This window comes from Balaenoptera ricei, chromosome 9, assembly GCF_028023285.1.
Source record: "Balaenoptera ricei isolate mBalRic1 chromosome 9, mBalRic1.hap2, whole genome shotgun sequence".
NCBI lineage: Eukaryota > Metazoa > Chordata > Mammalia > Artiodactyla > Balaenopteridae > Balaenoptera > Balaenoptera ricei.
Genome location: NC_082647.1, coordinates 4,474,128 through 4,488,379, shown reverse-complemented (window position 1 = coordinate 4,488,379; position 14,252 = coordinate 4,474,128). Strand labels below are relative to the sequence as shown.

At 45.1% G+C, this 14,252-nt stretch overlaps 1 protein-coding gene and 1 pseudogene across 1 annotated transcript; both read left to right on the top strand.

The window, feature by feature from the left end:
* The first annotated feature begins 4,576 nt into the window (after nucleotides 1–4,576).
* On the top strand, nucleotides 4,577–5,507 carry LOC132372204 (PAX3- and PAX7-binding protein 1-like; annotated as a pseudogene).
* Nucleotides 5,508–5,570: 63 nt separating this feature from the next.
* Nucleotides 5,571–8,263, top strand: LOC132371333 (pre-rRNA-processing protein TSR1 homolog). Its single transcript, XM_059932562.1, has 2 exons — nucleotides 5,571–5,667; nucleotides 5,855–8,263. The coding sequence occupies exons 1-2, from the start codon at nucleotides 5,571–5,573 to the stop codon at nucleotides 8,170–8,172; spliced, it is 2,415 nt and encodes an 804-aa protein (XP_059788545.1). The 3' UTR covers nucleotides 8,173–8,263.
* Nucleotides 8,264–14,252: the final 5,989 nt, after the last annotated feature.

Here is a 14,252-nt window from a genome sequence, read left to right as displayed (position 1 = left end):
CTTGGAAGGAACCTTAGACAAGTAGGCAGGGGTCTCTCACGCCCGAGTGAAGAGTTTGGTTTTATTTTGTAGATAATAGAGTCTCAAAGATTACTTTTAGGAGGGATAATATGGTCATAAGGAATGGATAGATGTTGGATACATGTTGGAACCAAGGGACGTGGAAGAAGTAAAGACATGAGGAAGTCACTGTGAGTGTTTAGGACCAGATTTAACCGGTGACAGTAGCAATGGAATGGACAGGAAAGTCAGAAATGTCACAACGAAAGCTTGGGTGAGACTTACTCCCTGACTATGGGGAGAAGAACAAATAGGAAGCATTACTGATGTAATGCGATGGGGTAAGATCAACAAATGGGACCAGGAATCAGGAGACCGGTGCTCCCATAAGACTTTTCTCTAGTGACCCTAGGAAATCAAGCTAACTTTGGACCACCTCTTACTGCTGAATGAGAGAAGCAACCATACTATCAGGCCTTGCTTCTCAAATTTCCTTGAGAGCGAAATAAGAGTTGAGAAGAATACATTTTTGAAACGTTAGGACGATCCTGCAAATCAAGATCATGATTAATATCCCCGTGCAACTGGAATCCTTGTGACTCATTAATTTTGCAAGTCGTGCTCAGATTAAGCGATCTGGGGGAGGTACAGTGCGCTAGCATCTGTGTGTTTCTGGAGGGAGGTCAGAAGACTGCCTTGCCTCACGGCAGGAAGGGAATTTCCCATTTTCAGGCAAAACAATAAAAAAGAGCAATCTCTCCCCAAGAGCTTGTCTCCGAAGACATGATTCTCATAAAAATCGTAATTGAGGTGTAACCTTACGTGGTACACGAGCATTAGCCTCAGTCCCCCTGCTAGGGGACGAAGTTTCCACCGGCCACAATAAGCATAAACGCCAGATAAAATCACAGCCTGTGCGAAGACTTGGCAAAGCGCTCTGCTGCCGCCACTGTGTGTTCTGGCTTCCCGCACAAGCTGCCATTTGCAAGCTCCAAACCGATGCTGAGGGGACTGGTACCCACCCCGACCCTGTGACTTTCAATCAAGCAGACACCCTATTAGCAGGTGGGGTTCCAAGCATCTCGCTGGCTGCTTGGTACTACAATCCATGTCTTTCTCACCCGGATGGTGGCCGGAGATGTAGGGCTGAAGGTGGTGGGGTTGCCGGAGCAGACGGTCACTGTAACTCTGGGAATCATCAGCCTTTAAACGACAGATGAGGTTCAAAAGCCGTCAAGTGTGCTACAGATGTCGGGGGATCAGTGTTGTCATTTTGTTAGTTCGGCATTAATTTGAGGAGGTGATAAGATCTTAGTACGTGTCAGGGGTTGGTGCCGTGAAGCTAAGCTGGCTCCGTACGAAATGTTCCTTACAAATTATCTTGTTTAATCTGCACCAGCACCTTCCAGTGAGGCACTTTTCTAATGCCCATTTTATGGATGAGAAAACTCAGCATTGGAGAAGGTAAACACCTTGAATAAAGCCACAGAACTAATAAATGATCGTTCCCGGATCACACCAAAGTCTGCACCAACCCAAGCGTTTCACTAATTTTGCCAGCTCTCTGACATCCTGGGAATGAAATTCTCTGCCTGCCCTCCCGCCCCTGCCAATTCTACCTCTTTGCTTGGCATGTACAAGCACTCAATAAATATTTTTGGGTTGATTGATCACGAATTGAATGAGGCTGGAAGTATGGCATCTGCCGCCCTGCATGAGAAGGAAATTAGCTGGACCAGATCATCTGAGTTCACAGAGGTCCTGGGGCTGACACAGTGAGAGAAGAGCGGGATGGGGAAGCAACCAAGAACTAAAGAGGAAGAAATGGGGGAAAGTGGCAAAAGATAAGTCAGAATGAGTTAAGAAAGTAGAGAGAAAAGGCAGAGTCAACTAACAGAAGTGAGTGCTAGGCATTAGAAAACATTGTATGACCTCACTTATTGGTGGAATCTAAAAATTGCCAAGCTCCTAAAAACAGAGTGAAATGGAGGGTCCCAGGGGCTGGGGGCAGACTTGGGGGGAAGAAAAGGGGAGATGTTTAAGGGCACACACTTGCAACCAGTAGATAAGTAAGTCCTGGAGATCTAATGCACAGTCTAGTGAATATAGACAACATTATTGTATTATAATTGTTAAACTTGCTATGAGACCAGCTCTTAATTAATCCCACCATGACAAAGTAATAACTGTGCCCAAATAGAGGCGCTGGCTAACACTGCAATGGCAACCAAACTACAATATATACATGGATCAAATCAACATGTTGTACACTTTAAACTTACTCAATATTATAGGTCAAATATACTTCAATAAAAAAGAAAAGAGAGAAAAGTGGGCTTCATGTAATCGCCTTAGGATAGGTAATGGCTTTCTTACACCTTCATTTTGAAGTACAGAAATGGGTTGATGCAGGTGGTTCTGAATTAAATGTATGTGCTGCAAATCAAAGTGCCACGACTTTCCCTGAGCAGGCGCTGTTCATTTTTGTCAACCTGTTCACTGAGGTCTTTGCCCTCCTTCCCTCTGGGAAAGGAAATGGCGCTGCCATTAACAGGCACCTGCTTCCGTCAGGTGTCACTCATGGGTAATTTGTCTCCTGCAGGTGCGAGGGCCTGATTAACCCTTCAGGTCTCACAGGGCTCCTCAGCCCCTTACCTTTATATTATTTATTCCCTGGCTCCCGGGGGGGCAGCCTTCAGTCTCTTATTTCTCTAATTTATTCCTTCTAGCCAAGGTTTCTCACTTTTGGTCCATTATGGAACAACATTTGATAACTGATGGCCCTAGAGCAAGCACATTACTTTTGTTTCAAACTGTTGAAAATCTCAGAAAAGACAGTAAATCTAAAAAGTTATCTACAAATGCAGAACAATTCTCTGTCTTTTTTTCACTGACTCCTTGTAGGGAAACCCAAAGGTGCATGCAGGACCCTTGAGACTCAGAGAATTTTTCGCAAGCTATTGAATTTTAAATAAAAGATTTCCCCCACACTTCAGAGGAAAACAAATTGTATTTCAGTTAAAAGTTGAAAGGGGAAGGAGGAAAATGGGAACAAGTGGGGAGAGCTGGAGGGGTAGCGTTCCTGGGGGTTTAACCATTCCTGAAAGGTGCGCGTAAATAGAGGTTAAGGCTACTATTTGTGCGAGGCTTTCCCCTCCACATGGCCACACTCCCAGGTCTGTTCACGTTAAAGTCCCTGGGCATCTCCTTTTGTCGCTCCTGCCTCAGATCACAGAGGCCTGTGGTGACTTAGCCACCTTGTCCTGCAGAGGGAGAGGGTGGGGATCTTGGCCAACTCAGCCGTCATTCTCCTGGGTTTGTGTTTCCTGTGCACTGGCTTAAAGACCCAGCCTGTGTGGTACAGGGGAGGGAGCGGGCAGAATAAAGTGCATTCCAAAGAATAAACAGCTTCAGTGAGAGAGGAATTCTTGAAACACAATTCTTTGATAAGCTTGGGATTGTCTTTGAACTGATCATGAAATCATTTTCTCTTCCTTTGGGGCTAGAACATATTTCCCTGTTTCTCTTGCAGTTCTGTGTGCCAGGTCACAGATTTCCATCAGGTGGATGTGAGTGTAGGTCAGGCGCACAGCATCCTGTGCCCCTCCCTCCACGCTCCTCCTCCGGTCCTGATGCAAATGAGCAGCACATCCTTACAGCTTCAATTGAACAGGTTGCTTCCCACATGGAAGGGGCTTGGGTTTTCTTCTAGAGGAGGAAAGCTGCCTGCAGGTCAAAAACACTCACGTGAGTTTCACGTGAGTGAGGAATAAATCTAAAAACATGTAATAGCTCAACACAGAGATTTATTTGTTACAGCAACACATGGAATTGAGTGAGAGAGAGCCCTCTGTTTCTCAGAAACAGTCTTTTGCATTAAAAAAACCTGAATTTAGATTAAAAAGAAAAAGTAACACATTCTGGGGCAAGCCAGATTTTAGAAGGAAAAATAACATTAATTTATTCTTTAACAAATATTTATTAAGTATGCAATTATTTATTTTGCAAGTTTCCAAGCAAAGGGGATGTTCTTTATAAGAAAACAGACATACCCCTGCCCTCATGGGGCTTACAATCCAGTAGGGAGGCAGACTAAAAACAGATAGATCATTAGCGTGACTTTAATAGGTTCAAGGGATGTGCTCTGAGCCAGTGAGCAGGGTGGGACTCACTCTTCAGATCTCAGAAAGGACTCTCTGACTCCACAATTTAAAGTTATAATTTGCAGAGGCTGCTCTGACTTAACATCTGGCTCAGGCAGTAGCCCATGCAAGGGTCCTGACTCAGAAGAGATCTTTGCTGGACCTGAAAGAATATTACTATCACTAGAGAATAGTGAGTTAAATGAAGGGGAGCATGAGGACAGATCATGCAGGGTTGTTTGGACCTTGATAAGGATTCTGTCGGATATTCTGCTTGTGAACGGAAACCATTGTAGGCTTTGAACAGGAAGTGATATACCAATAAGACTTTGTCAGCTATGTGTAGAATGGATTAGAATGGATCAGAAATTGATACCAATTAGGAGCCTGTGGTTTCAGTTCAGGTGAAAGGTTATGGCTACCCCAGATAGGGGATGATAGTGAGAATTCAGATCCACAGATGTGGATATGGAAATGACAAGACCTGGTGCTGGGTATGAAGGTGAGTGACGGTGAGAAGACAAAAGTGAGTCCCAGGTCCTGGGTTTGAGCATCTGTTTACAGAGATAATGAAGACTAGAGGAGGAACAGGTGAGTCACCTTACCTGGTGTGAATTCAAGCCCAGGTAATTCACCCTCCTTAAATATACACAAATCCTGGCTAGGGATTATATTTTGAAAGACAGAACCAAATACAAGATATGTAGGAGCTATTGGGAATGAGAAGAACTTTAGATGATGATGTATTCATGCCCTTATATTAAAAAAAAATGTCTCAGAAAACAAAAATTTGGGGCCTTATTGGTATTTTCAAAGATAGTTTTGGTCTTTAGTCAAGCTATTAGGGAATTTTCTTCAGTGTATGGTATTTTCTCAAATAAAAGTCGTCAGGAGTTACTGATAGATGTTTACTGAATAGATACATTTCCATGGTTTCTCAGAATTCAGAATATGGAAATCACAGTATCAAAAAAAGTCCCCAATGCCATCAATTGTTTCTCCAAACAGTGGTTCCTGACTCTGAAAGGAGAAAGGACAATTTCTCAGCTTTTTAGAAAACTTCTTTTGATACCTTGTATACTTGGCAGATACAATTTTCAGAAAGCGTTGGGTGTTCTGGTGTGGAAAAAAGAAATTCAAGGGAAAACATAACACAGATAGTAAAGCCTCTTGCAAGTGTTCACACTTTGAGTCATGCTGTTTGTTCTAAGTGTCCACAACATGAAAGAAGTGAAGTCTTTGAAGGAAAATAGACCTATAAGTCTGAAAAGCCTATCATTTGCTTTAATACCATTCTCAATCTATACATTTTGTACTTTACAAAGTTTCTTAAGCTGTTCAGTATTAATTCTTGTTTTAATATAAGGAGCATTATTAAATTCAAAAAACACAGGAGTGAGTGCCGAATTGGTACACGTGAGCGGCAGCATGGCGGCTCATCGCTCTGGCCCGCTTAAGCAGCAGAATAAAGCTCATGAAGGCGGGCGGCATCGGGGTCGGGGATCCGCGCAGCGGGACGGCAAGGGTAAGAAGGTAGGGTTGGAGGAAGAAGGGATGTTTAGTCGATATTAACTGCTTTTCTTTGTGCCCAGGATGAGCTCCTACCTACTCCGGTCTGGACCCCGCGCAAAGGCTCTGAGGAGAGCAGAGAGGGATCTCCTTTCTTGACCTACTAGTGCCCTGCGCAAGAGCCCTTTCTGGTCTCCCTCCAGGCCGTCTAGCACTGAAAACCCTAAGCAAGAAGGTGAGAAAAGATCTCAGCAAAGTGGACCAGAGGCATCGCGCCAGTCAGCTCCGAAAGCAGAAGAAGGAGGCGGTTTTGGCAGAAAAGAGACAGCTCGGCAGCAAGGATGGCCCTCCTCATCAGATACTGGTGGTTCCCCTGCACAACAGGATTTCCCTGCCAGAGGTCTTTCGACTGCTTCAGGATAGGGACACTGGAACAGTACACTTGAATGAATGGGGAAGCACCCATAGCTTTATGCTGTTATGCCCCCGCTTGAAACATCGGTGGTTTTTTACATCTGCAAGGCCAGGGGATCTGCACACTGTGTTAGACATGGCTAAAGTGGCTGATACCATCCTGTTCCTCCTTGATCCACTAGAAGGCTGGGATAGCACTGGGGATTACTGCCTTTCCTGCCTCTTTGCTCAGGGCCTTCCCACTTATACATTAGCTGTCCAGGGGGTTTCGGGCTTCCCACTGAAGAAACAAACAGATGTCAGGAAGAAGCTAAGTAAAGCAGTGGAGAAGCGCTTTCCTGATGACAAACTCCTCCTGTTAGGCACTCAACAGGAGGCAGGGATGCTGCTCAGGCAGTTGGCTAACCAAAAGCAACGGCATCTTGCCTTTCGAGATCGGCACGCCTACCTATTTGCTCATGCTGCTGACTTTGTGCCTAGTGAAGAGAATAACTTGGTGGGCACCTTGAAGATCTCAGGCTATGTTCGTGGGCAGGCTCTGAATGTAAATAGCTTGCTGCATATCATTGGACATGGTGATTTCCAGATGAAACAGATAGATGCCCCTATGGACCCTTTCCCTTTAAATCCTAGAGTAATCAAATCCCCAAAGGACCCAGGCATGGCAATGGAGATTTGTGCTACAGATGCTGTAGCTGATATGGAGGAAGACCTGAAGGTCCTAATGAAGGCAGACCCTGACAGACAAGAATCTTTGCAAACAGAGGTTATCCCAGATCCAATGGAGGGGGAACAGACCTGGCCCACGGAGGAGGAGCTGAGTGAAGCAAATGACTTATTGAAGGAAAGTTCCAAGGTAGTAAAGAAGGTTCCCAAAGGAACATCCAGTTATCAAGCTGAATGGATTTTGGATGAGGATGGCGAAAGTGGTGGGGAAGGAGATGAGTATGATGATATAGAACATGAGGATTTTATGGAAGAGGAATCTCAGGATGAGGGTAGTGAGAAGGAAGAAGAGGAGGAATGTGAAACTGTGACTATAGGAGAGTCCGTGCATGATGATCTGTATGATGAGAAAGTGGATGAAGAGGCTGAGGGGAAAATGCTGGAGAAATATAAACAAGAAAGACTGGAAGAGATGTTTCCAGATGAAGTAGATACGCCCCGTGACGTGGCTGCTAGAATTCGATTTCAGAAATACAGAGGCCTCAAGAGCTTCCGGACATCTCCATGGGATCCTAAGGAAAACCTCCCTCAAGATTATGCTCGGATCTTTCAGTTTCAGAACTTTATTAATACTAGGAGACGCATCTTTAAAGAGATTGAAGAAAAAGAGTTTGAAGGAGCTGAGGTTGGCTGGTATGTCACACTTCATGTCTCTGAAGTCCCTGTCTCAGTGGTTGAGCACTTCAAGCGAGGTGCACCCTTGATTGCATTTTCTTTACTACCTCATGAACAGAAGGTGTCAGTACTTAATATGGTGGTGAGCCGGCACCCTGGCAACACTGAACCTGTGAAAGCTAAAGAGCAGCTGATCTTGCACTGTGGATTCAGGCGCTTCCGAGCCTCACCTTTATTCTCTCAGCACACTGCAGCGGATAAACATAAATTTCAGAGATTCCTGACTGCTGACTTGGCCCTGGTGGTGACAGTATATGCCCCTATCACTTTTCCTCCTGCATCTGTGATGCTTTTCCAACAGCACAGCAATGGAATGCACAGCCTCATTGCCACAGGCCATCTGTTGTCAGTGGATCCAGACAGAATGGTCATCAAGAGAGTTGTTCTGAGTGGTCATCCTTTCAAAATTTTTACTAAGATGGCAGTGGTGCGTTACATGTTCTTCAACAGAGAGGATGTGCTGTGGTTTAAGCCAGTGGAACTTAGAACAAAGTGGGGCCGTAGGGGACACATCAAGGAGCCTTTAGGTACTCATGGCCACATGAAGTGCAGTTTTGATGGGAAGCTAAAATCTCAGGACACAGTACTGATGAACCTCTATAAAAGAGTTTTCCCCAAATGGACTTATGATCCATATGTACCAGAACCAGTACCTTGGGTGAAAAGTGAGATTTCTTCAACAGTGCCTGAAATGGACATGGAATAATGGATTCAGTGGGATTCTGTCTCATTGCTACTAGTTAGCACTCTAGGGTTGGGAGCCTGTAGGTTGTGATTGGGCAGTTTATGTTTTCTACTTAAGCCTACTTAAGGTCTCCTGCTCCTTTTAGCAGAAGACTTTTCTGGGCCTTGACAAGGTATCTCAGTTAAGTATGGATGTTTTTCTATTGCAACTTAGTCCAAAAAACTATTAAAACTTACTGAAATATAAAAAAAAAAAACAACACAGGAGTTTAAAGGGGACTCCCAATCACTTTGCCCTAAGAATGAATGAATTTAATCAGCAATTTTTGTTCCTAGTTGTCACTGTGATATGCTTGAGAGTGAGCTGAGGAAATATGATTTAAGATATTGGTAATAGACTCACTGGGTAGTCAGAGGGGAGTCAGCAGAAGTCAGTTTGGGCAGAGGGAGAAAAGAATAAAATAAGAGTTATTTTCTTAGACCAATGAGAATGTCTCCCTTCTGCATTGTGAGCCCTGGAAGGCAAGGTCACAGTCTCCATCTCGGCATCCACCACACAGAGGTCAGCACAGTGCATCCCTGTGTGTAGGAAACAGTCATTGGATGTAGAATGTAGAAGAGGCCCCGAGAGATACTGTGCCTATTTTAATCCTAAAATGGGTCCCAAATTACAGAGACCCAGACCAGTGGATGCCTGTGCTGCTCTTTCCATGGCTCCTTCAAACAGTCCGGAACTTCCTTGAGGCCAAGTAAAGGCAACATTTCATTTCATGAAAAAGAAAGGCATTGATGGGTAGGATATCTAGTTGAGAAAAATGATCCTGGTGAAATGACTATTAGCTGACATGATGACATGGAATTGACCTTGATGAAGGTGATTTTGGTTTTCATTGTGGAGATAACAGTCTAACTGGAGTAGTTTCCCAAGGTAATGATGGGAAAGGATGTAGATTCAGGGACTGTAGGCTCTCTTTTGCCGAGTCGTGATAAAAGGCGAACTGGACACGTGGAGAAGCAAGAGACTCATCTGAGTTCAAGGGAGGTTCTTTTATTATTATTTTAAAAGATGAGAGCATCTTTGTACGATCAAGGGAAATAATCCACAGAAAGGGACATTTATGATGTGAGAGAGGATGGAAAATTGCCACAGTGATATCTTTGAGCAGATGAGAGGGGATTGAATTCAGGACACAAGTGAGGCGGGATGGGGGTGGGTGGGAATTGTGCTTAGATACAGGCAAACAGATCAAAACAGTGATCTTTAAGAAAAGAGGGGACTGATCTAGTGACCCATAGATGGCTGTCACGATGACAGGGAGCTAACGAGGCTGGCTAATGGCAAGAGCTTCAAAGAACCAGATTCATTTCATGAGTGAGGAGGGATGACGGTCTAGAAACCACAATGAGGAGCTGGAAACACCTACTTCACGACCCAGACCACCTGTGCAAGGGGTTCGAAAGAACAGGCTGAAGGGGACGTTCAGTCCTCCACAGTCGGCCGGTTCCAGCCAGAGGAGAAGGTGAAGAGATTGTTCCAAGAAGAGGTTGAAATAGAGAAGAGCTTGCTGATGACCTTGAGTTCTAGAAGGCACGGTGGGAGGATCTGGGCTATAGGGGAGCGTGAGTGTTCAGAGCTGTGCAAAGCTAAGTGGGGTGAGTTTCCAGTTAATAAAGGACGATGTGTGACTCAGTGATGGATGTGTATACGATGAAGCACACATAGGAGCGTTGTGCAAATTGGGGTAGTCAGGCTGTGCATACTGGGGACAGGCAGGAGACTTCTCCAAAAGCAAGCAGGGCCCCGGGTGCCTCCAGCCCCATCACTCTGATCGCGGGACAGAGGCTGGTGGATGGCCCACGGTGTGCACAATCCTGGGGACATTCCCTGGCGCGTTTGCGGAACAGGGCTATGTCATGTGGTCCTGCCTCTTCACCCGCTGCACACCTCCGGGGGAAGCCGTTTCCATCTGTTCCACGTGAATGGTGCCCTGTGGCAGCTCTTTCCGCAGAGACCAGTGGCACCAGGAGCACGAGGGGCTCATCAGTATTTCTCATTTAACTGATGCGGAAACTGAGGAACAGAGAAGTTCAGTGACTTTCCCAATTTCATGCTGCTATTGTTAAGGGAATCAGATTTTTTTTCTAAAATTAAAAGTTTATTTTTTAATACAATTTTCAAAGGTTACTTTCCATTTACAATTATTGTAATAATTGTATTATAATATTGGCTATATTCCCTGTGTGGTACAATACATCCTTGAGCCTATCTTATAGCCAATAGTTTGTACCTCCCACTCTCCGTCCCTATATTGCCCCTCCCCCCTTCCCTCTCCCCACTGGTAGCCACTAGTTTGTTCTCTATATCTGTGAGTCTGCTGCTTTTTTGTTATATTCACTAGTTTGTTGTATTTTTTTAGATTCCACATATAAGTCCTATCGTACAGTATTTGTCTTTCTCTGACTTATTTCACTTAGCTTAATGCCCTCCAAGTCCATCCATGTTGCTGAAAATAGCAAAATTTTGTTCTTTTTTAATGGCTGAGTTGTATTCCATTGTATATAGGCACCACACCTTTATCCATTCATCTGTCAATGGACATTTAGGTTGTTTCCATGTCTTGGCTATCATAAATAATGCTGTTATGAACATTGGGGTGCCTGTATTTTTTAGAATTAGTGGGATTTTGGGGAATATATACCCAGGGGTGGAATTGCTGGGTCCTATTGTAGTTCTATTTTTAATGTTTTGAGAAACCTCCATACTGTTTTCCACAGTGGCTGCACCAATGTACATTCATGGAACCAGGTTTGGTTCCGGCATTTGCATACGCTCTTAATCTTTTTTTTTTTTTTAACATCTTTATTGGAATATAATTGCTTTACAATGGTGTGTTAGTTTCTGCTTTATAACAAAGTGAATCAGTTATACATACACATATATCCCCATATCTCCTCCCTCTTGTGTCTCCCTCCCTCCCACCCTCCCTATCCCACCCCTCTAGGTGGTCACAAAGCACCGAGCTGATCTCCCTGTGCTACGCGGCTGCTTCCCACTAGCTATCTATTTTACGTTTGGTAGCGCTCTTAATCTTAATGCTGCTTCTTGAAAGCCAAGATTCTTTTGTCCCCCCGAGGCTACTGTTAACAGCTAAAGGAAAGCCAAACAAACATTGAAATGCACTTGAAGGGAAGAGAGTCAATCTATTTAAGAGAAAACTTGAAAAACCAGAGCTGTCTTTAGTGATACAGGCTTGCCTCAATTTTCTGGTGGTCTCTTGCTTTCTGTTTTTATTTAAGAGTGAGCAGCAAAGGAGATTTGTGAGCATGGTTAAAGCAGGATTTCATTTAGGGTTATTGGGCTGAGACCTGGTCATTTTGTTAGAGGCACCCTGAAATATCAGGTCTTTTATCTTTTGCTAGGCCGTTTCTCTTGGGAAGATCCTCTCTTGTGCCTGAGGATATAAATATGGCCACCGGTTTCCTGAGACCAAGCAAGGGAAGTGGACTGGGGAAGTCTCTTTCCAGTGTTTGGGTTTTTAATGAAAGCTTTTGTTTTCTGCCCCTTGCTAAAACCTTCCCCTGTGCCTGGAACTCCCAAGCCCAGAGCCTTCAGCTCATAATTGTATTCGAGACCTGTTTTGAAGCCCTTCAAATCCTCCCCATCTACTTTGTTCCCATCACTGCTGTGGTGACAAATCCCATGCAGGGGTGACCAGCCCCACGCAGGTTCACCCTGACAGCACCTGGCCAGCAACTCTTGATTCTGCCCCTGAGCTTCCTGGGTGCCTTGGAGGGGAAACTCAGTAGGTGTCACAGGTGTGCAACCTGGAGGGACAGGGAAGTTGATGCCACCAGTCACAGTAGGTGGAGGTGATGGAGATGTATTCTCCCCACCCCTTTCCCAGGGCAGGGGGTTCTGTGAACCAATTCACAAGCGTCCTCAGAAATCCTGGTGAGCTGGAACAACTGGTCACCCACGCGCTGGTCCACAGAATAAGGCACCTGCTCATGACTCTCCCTCCTTCTGTCCGTCCTTCACTCCCGCTTCCTGGGATCAGATTCCTAAATAAAGTATTCCCAAGCAAGCCTGTCTCAGCTCTGCCTTTGGGGTACGTGTATGGAGAGGTCTGCCTTTGTGTCTTTGTGTGGGTGTTGAAGGGTGAGCTGGCCGAGTGAAGGGACAGAGGGACTTGAAGTCCTTCACAAATGTCCCCCAGCCCCTCTCTCAGCCCCACTTTCAGTGGCACCTGGAGCGTTCACCTCCTGGGGCTTTCCCACAGTTCAGTGGTGTCGATCGCCTTGCGTTTTGTTGCTTTCTTTCTCTGCAGATTAGGTTTCAGCTTTGCCCATTCACATATTATTTACCACCTCAGCATCTGCTTTGCCTCTTCCAGCACTCTATTGGCATCTCTCATCTGGGATCAGTTCCTCAATGGGTCTCCGCGTCCTTGTAGGTTTGTAATATAACGTCACGCGTTTGCTTTCTTTTTAGTGGGGCTTCCAGAGGGATCGTAGGGAGAGAAAACACACATGTTCCGTGCCCCGCTCACAGGCGAGCTGGTATTTTCCCTTTATGTCACCTAGCGTGACATAAAGAGCACAGACCCTGTGCTCTAGCTCTGCGTCACTGGTGATTAATGATGAGATTTGGAGTAAGACATGGAATACCTCGGAGCCCCAGTTTCCTCATCTGTGAAATCTGCTGTGTGAATTGATCTCTGAGACCCCTCTGGCTCTAAGTGCTCCACCTTTGGCCCTTGGAGAATCCCAGAAACTCCTAGCGCTCAGTGTCTCAGGGCAGAATTGGATTAATCTTCTGGCTTAGGGAACCATGTTCTGTACTTGCCTCCCCAGGAAGTGCCCGGATTGATGAGTTTTCGTCTTCTCAGGGGCCTGGAGTCAGCTTGTATTAACTCTGCAGAATGTTTCACATGCCCTGTGTGTCGCTCTTGAGAATTCACTTGCTATTTGCTCCCCTTTGGAGCCTTTAGAAAGCTTTGTAGGACATTGGCATACAATTATATGGGAGTTCCTGGCCTTGTATTCATGTTTTTCTCCCTTTTTCTAGTATTACCTATACCTTCTGGAATAGATTTGGATAGAGGGGCCAAAACATGGACTCTAAACCCATGGCCTATTTATGTGTGTGTGTGTGTGTGTGTACTGGGATACATACACACACACACACACACACACACACACACACACACAGAGCGATGTGAATATTTTCATTGTCTTAAAGCCCTCCCTTCTCCCAGGTCAGTGAAGCGTATGTGTGGTAGGGGTGTAGCTTCTCTCTAACTTATCTGTTCAAATCCATCTTTATTATTCCCATCTCCCTGTCCTTTCTCTACAAATGGTTTGACAGCCACTGGGTGTCAGGCTCTGGAAACCGTTTTTGAGATTGTCTAACGAGCACGAGCTGTCACAGAACGAGAAGCACTTGGCTGTGTCAAACCTAGAATAGCACTGTCTCCATCAGAACTGAATATCTCCTTTTCAACCTTCAGATGCAGCTCACATATCACTTCCTTTGCAAAGATCCTCTTAATTGTCCCAGACAAGGTTAGACACTCCCTCCTTTGTTTGCTATTAGATTACCTTGTAATTCTATTGCAATATATGCATGTTTCCATTAGAATAAATACCACCTTGAATTATAATTGTACATGAGAAACAAGGTATTAAAATGAGATGCTTGTCAGTTTTGGCTGAGGCCCCAAAGCCTGGGAGCACAGAAAGCATCACGGCATTTTCAAGAGAGGAGCTAGTTGACTTATGTAGGAATTGCTTGGGGAAAGAGCTGAAGCTGGTTAGTCAATGTTAGTGAGTCTTCAACCTCCAGCCCTCTCAAAAGATGAGCTTGAAGACGAGGAGGCAAACAGTCCCTTTGGGGAGGGTTTTCTGAGTGCTCGGCATTTCTCCTCCACTCTGCCACTTCACCACCCCTATGGGGATGGGGGACAGGGTGTTTTAGTCCAGAAAACCAGAAGGAGGCTCCAGAAGTTTCCATGGAATGTGCAGAACATACAGCCTAGTGTCTGATATCCCTCAGATGCTTAAAGGCAGGAGGATGTGGCTGGAGCTCCCTGATGGGAGGCA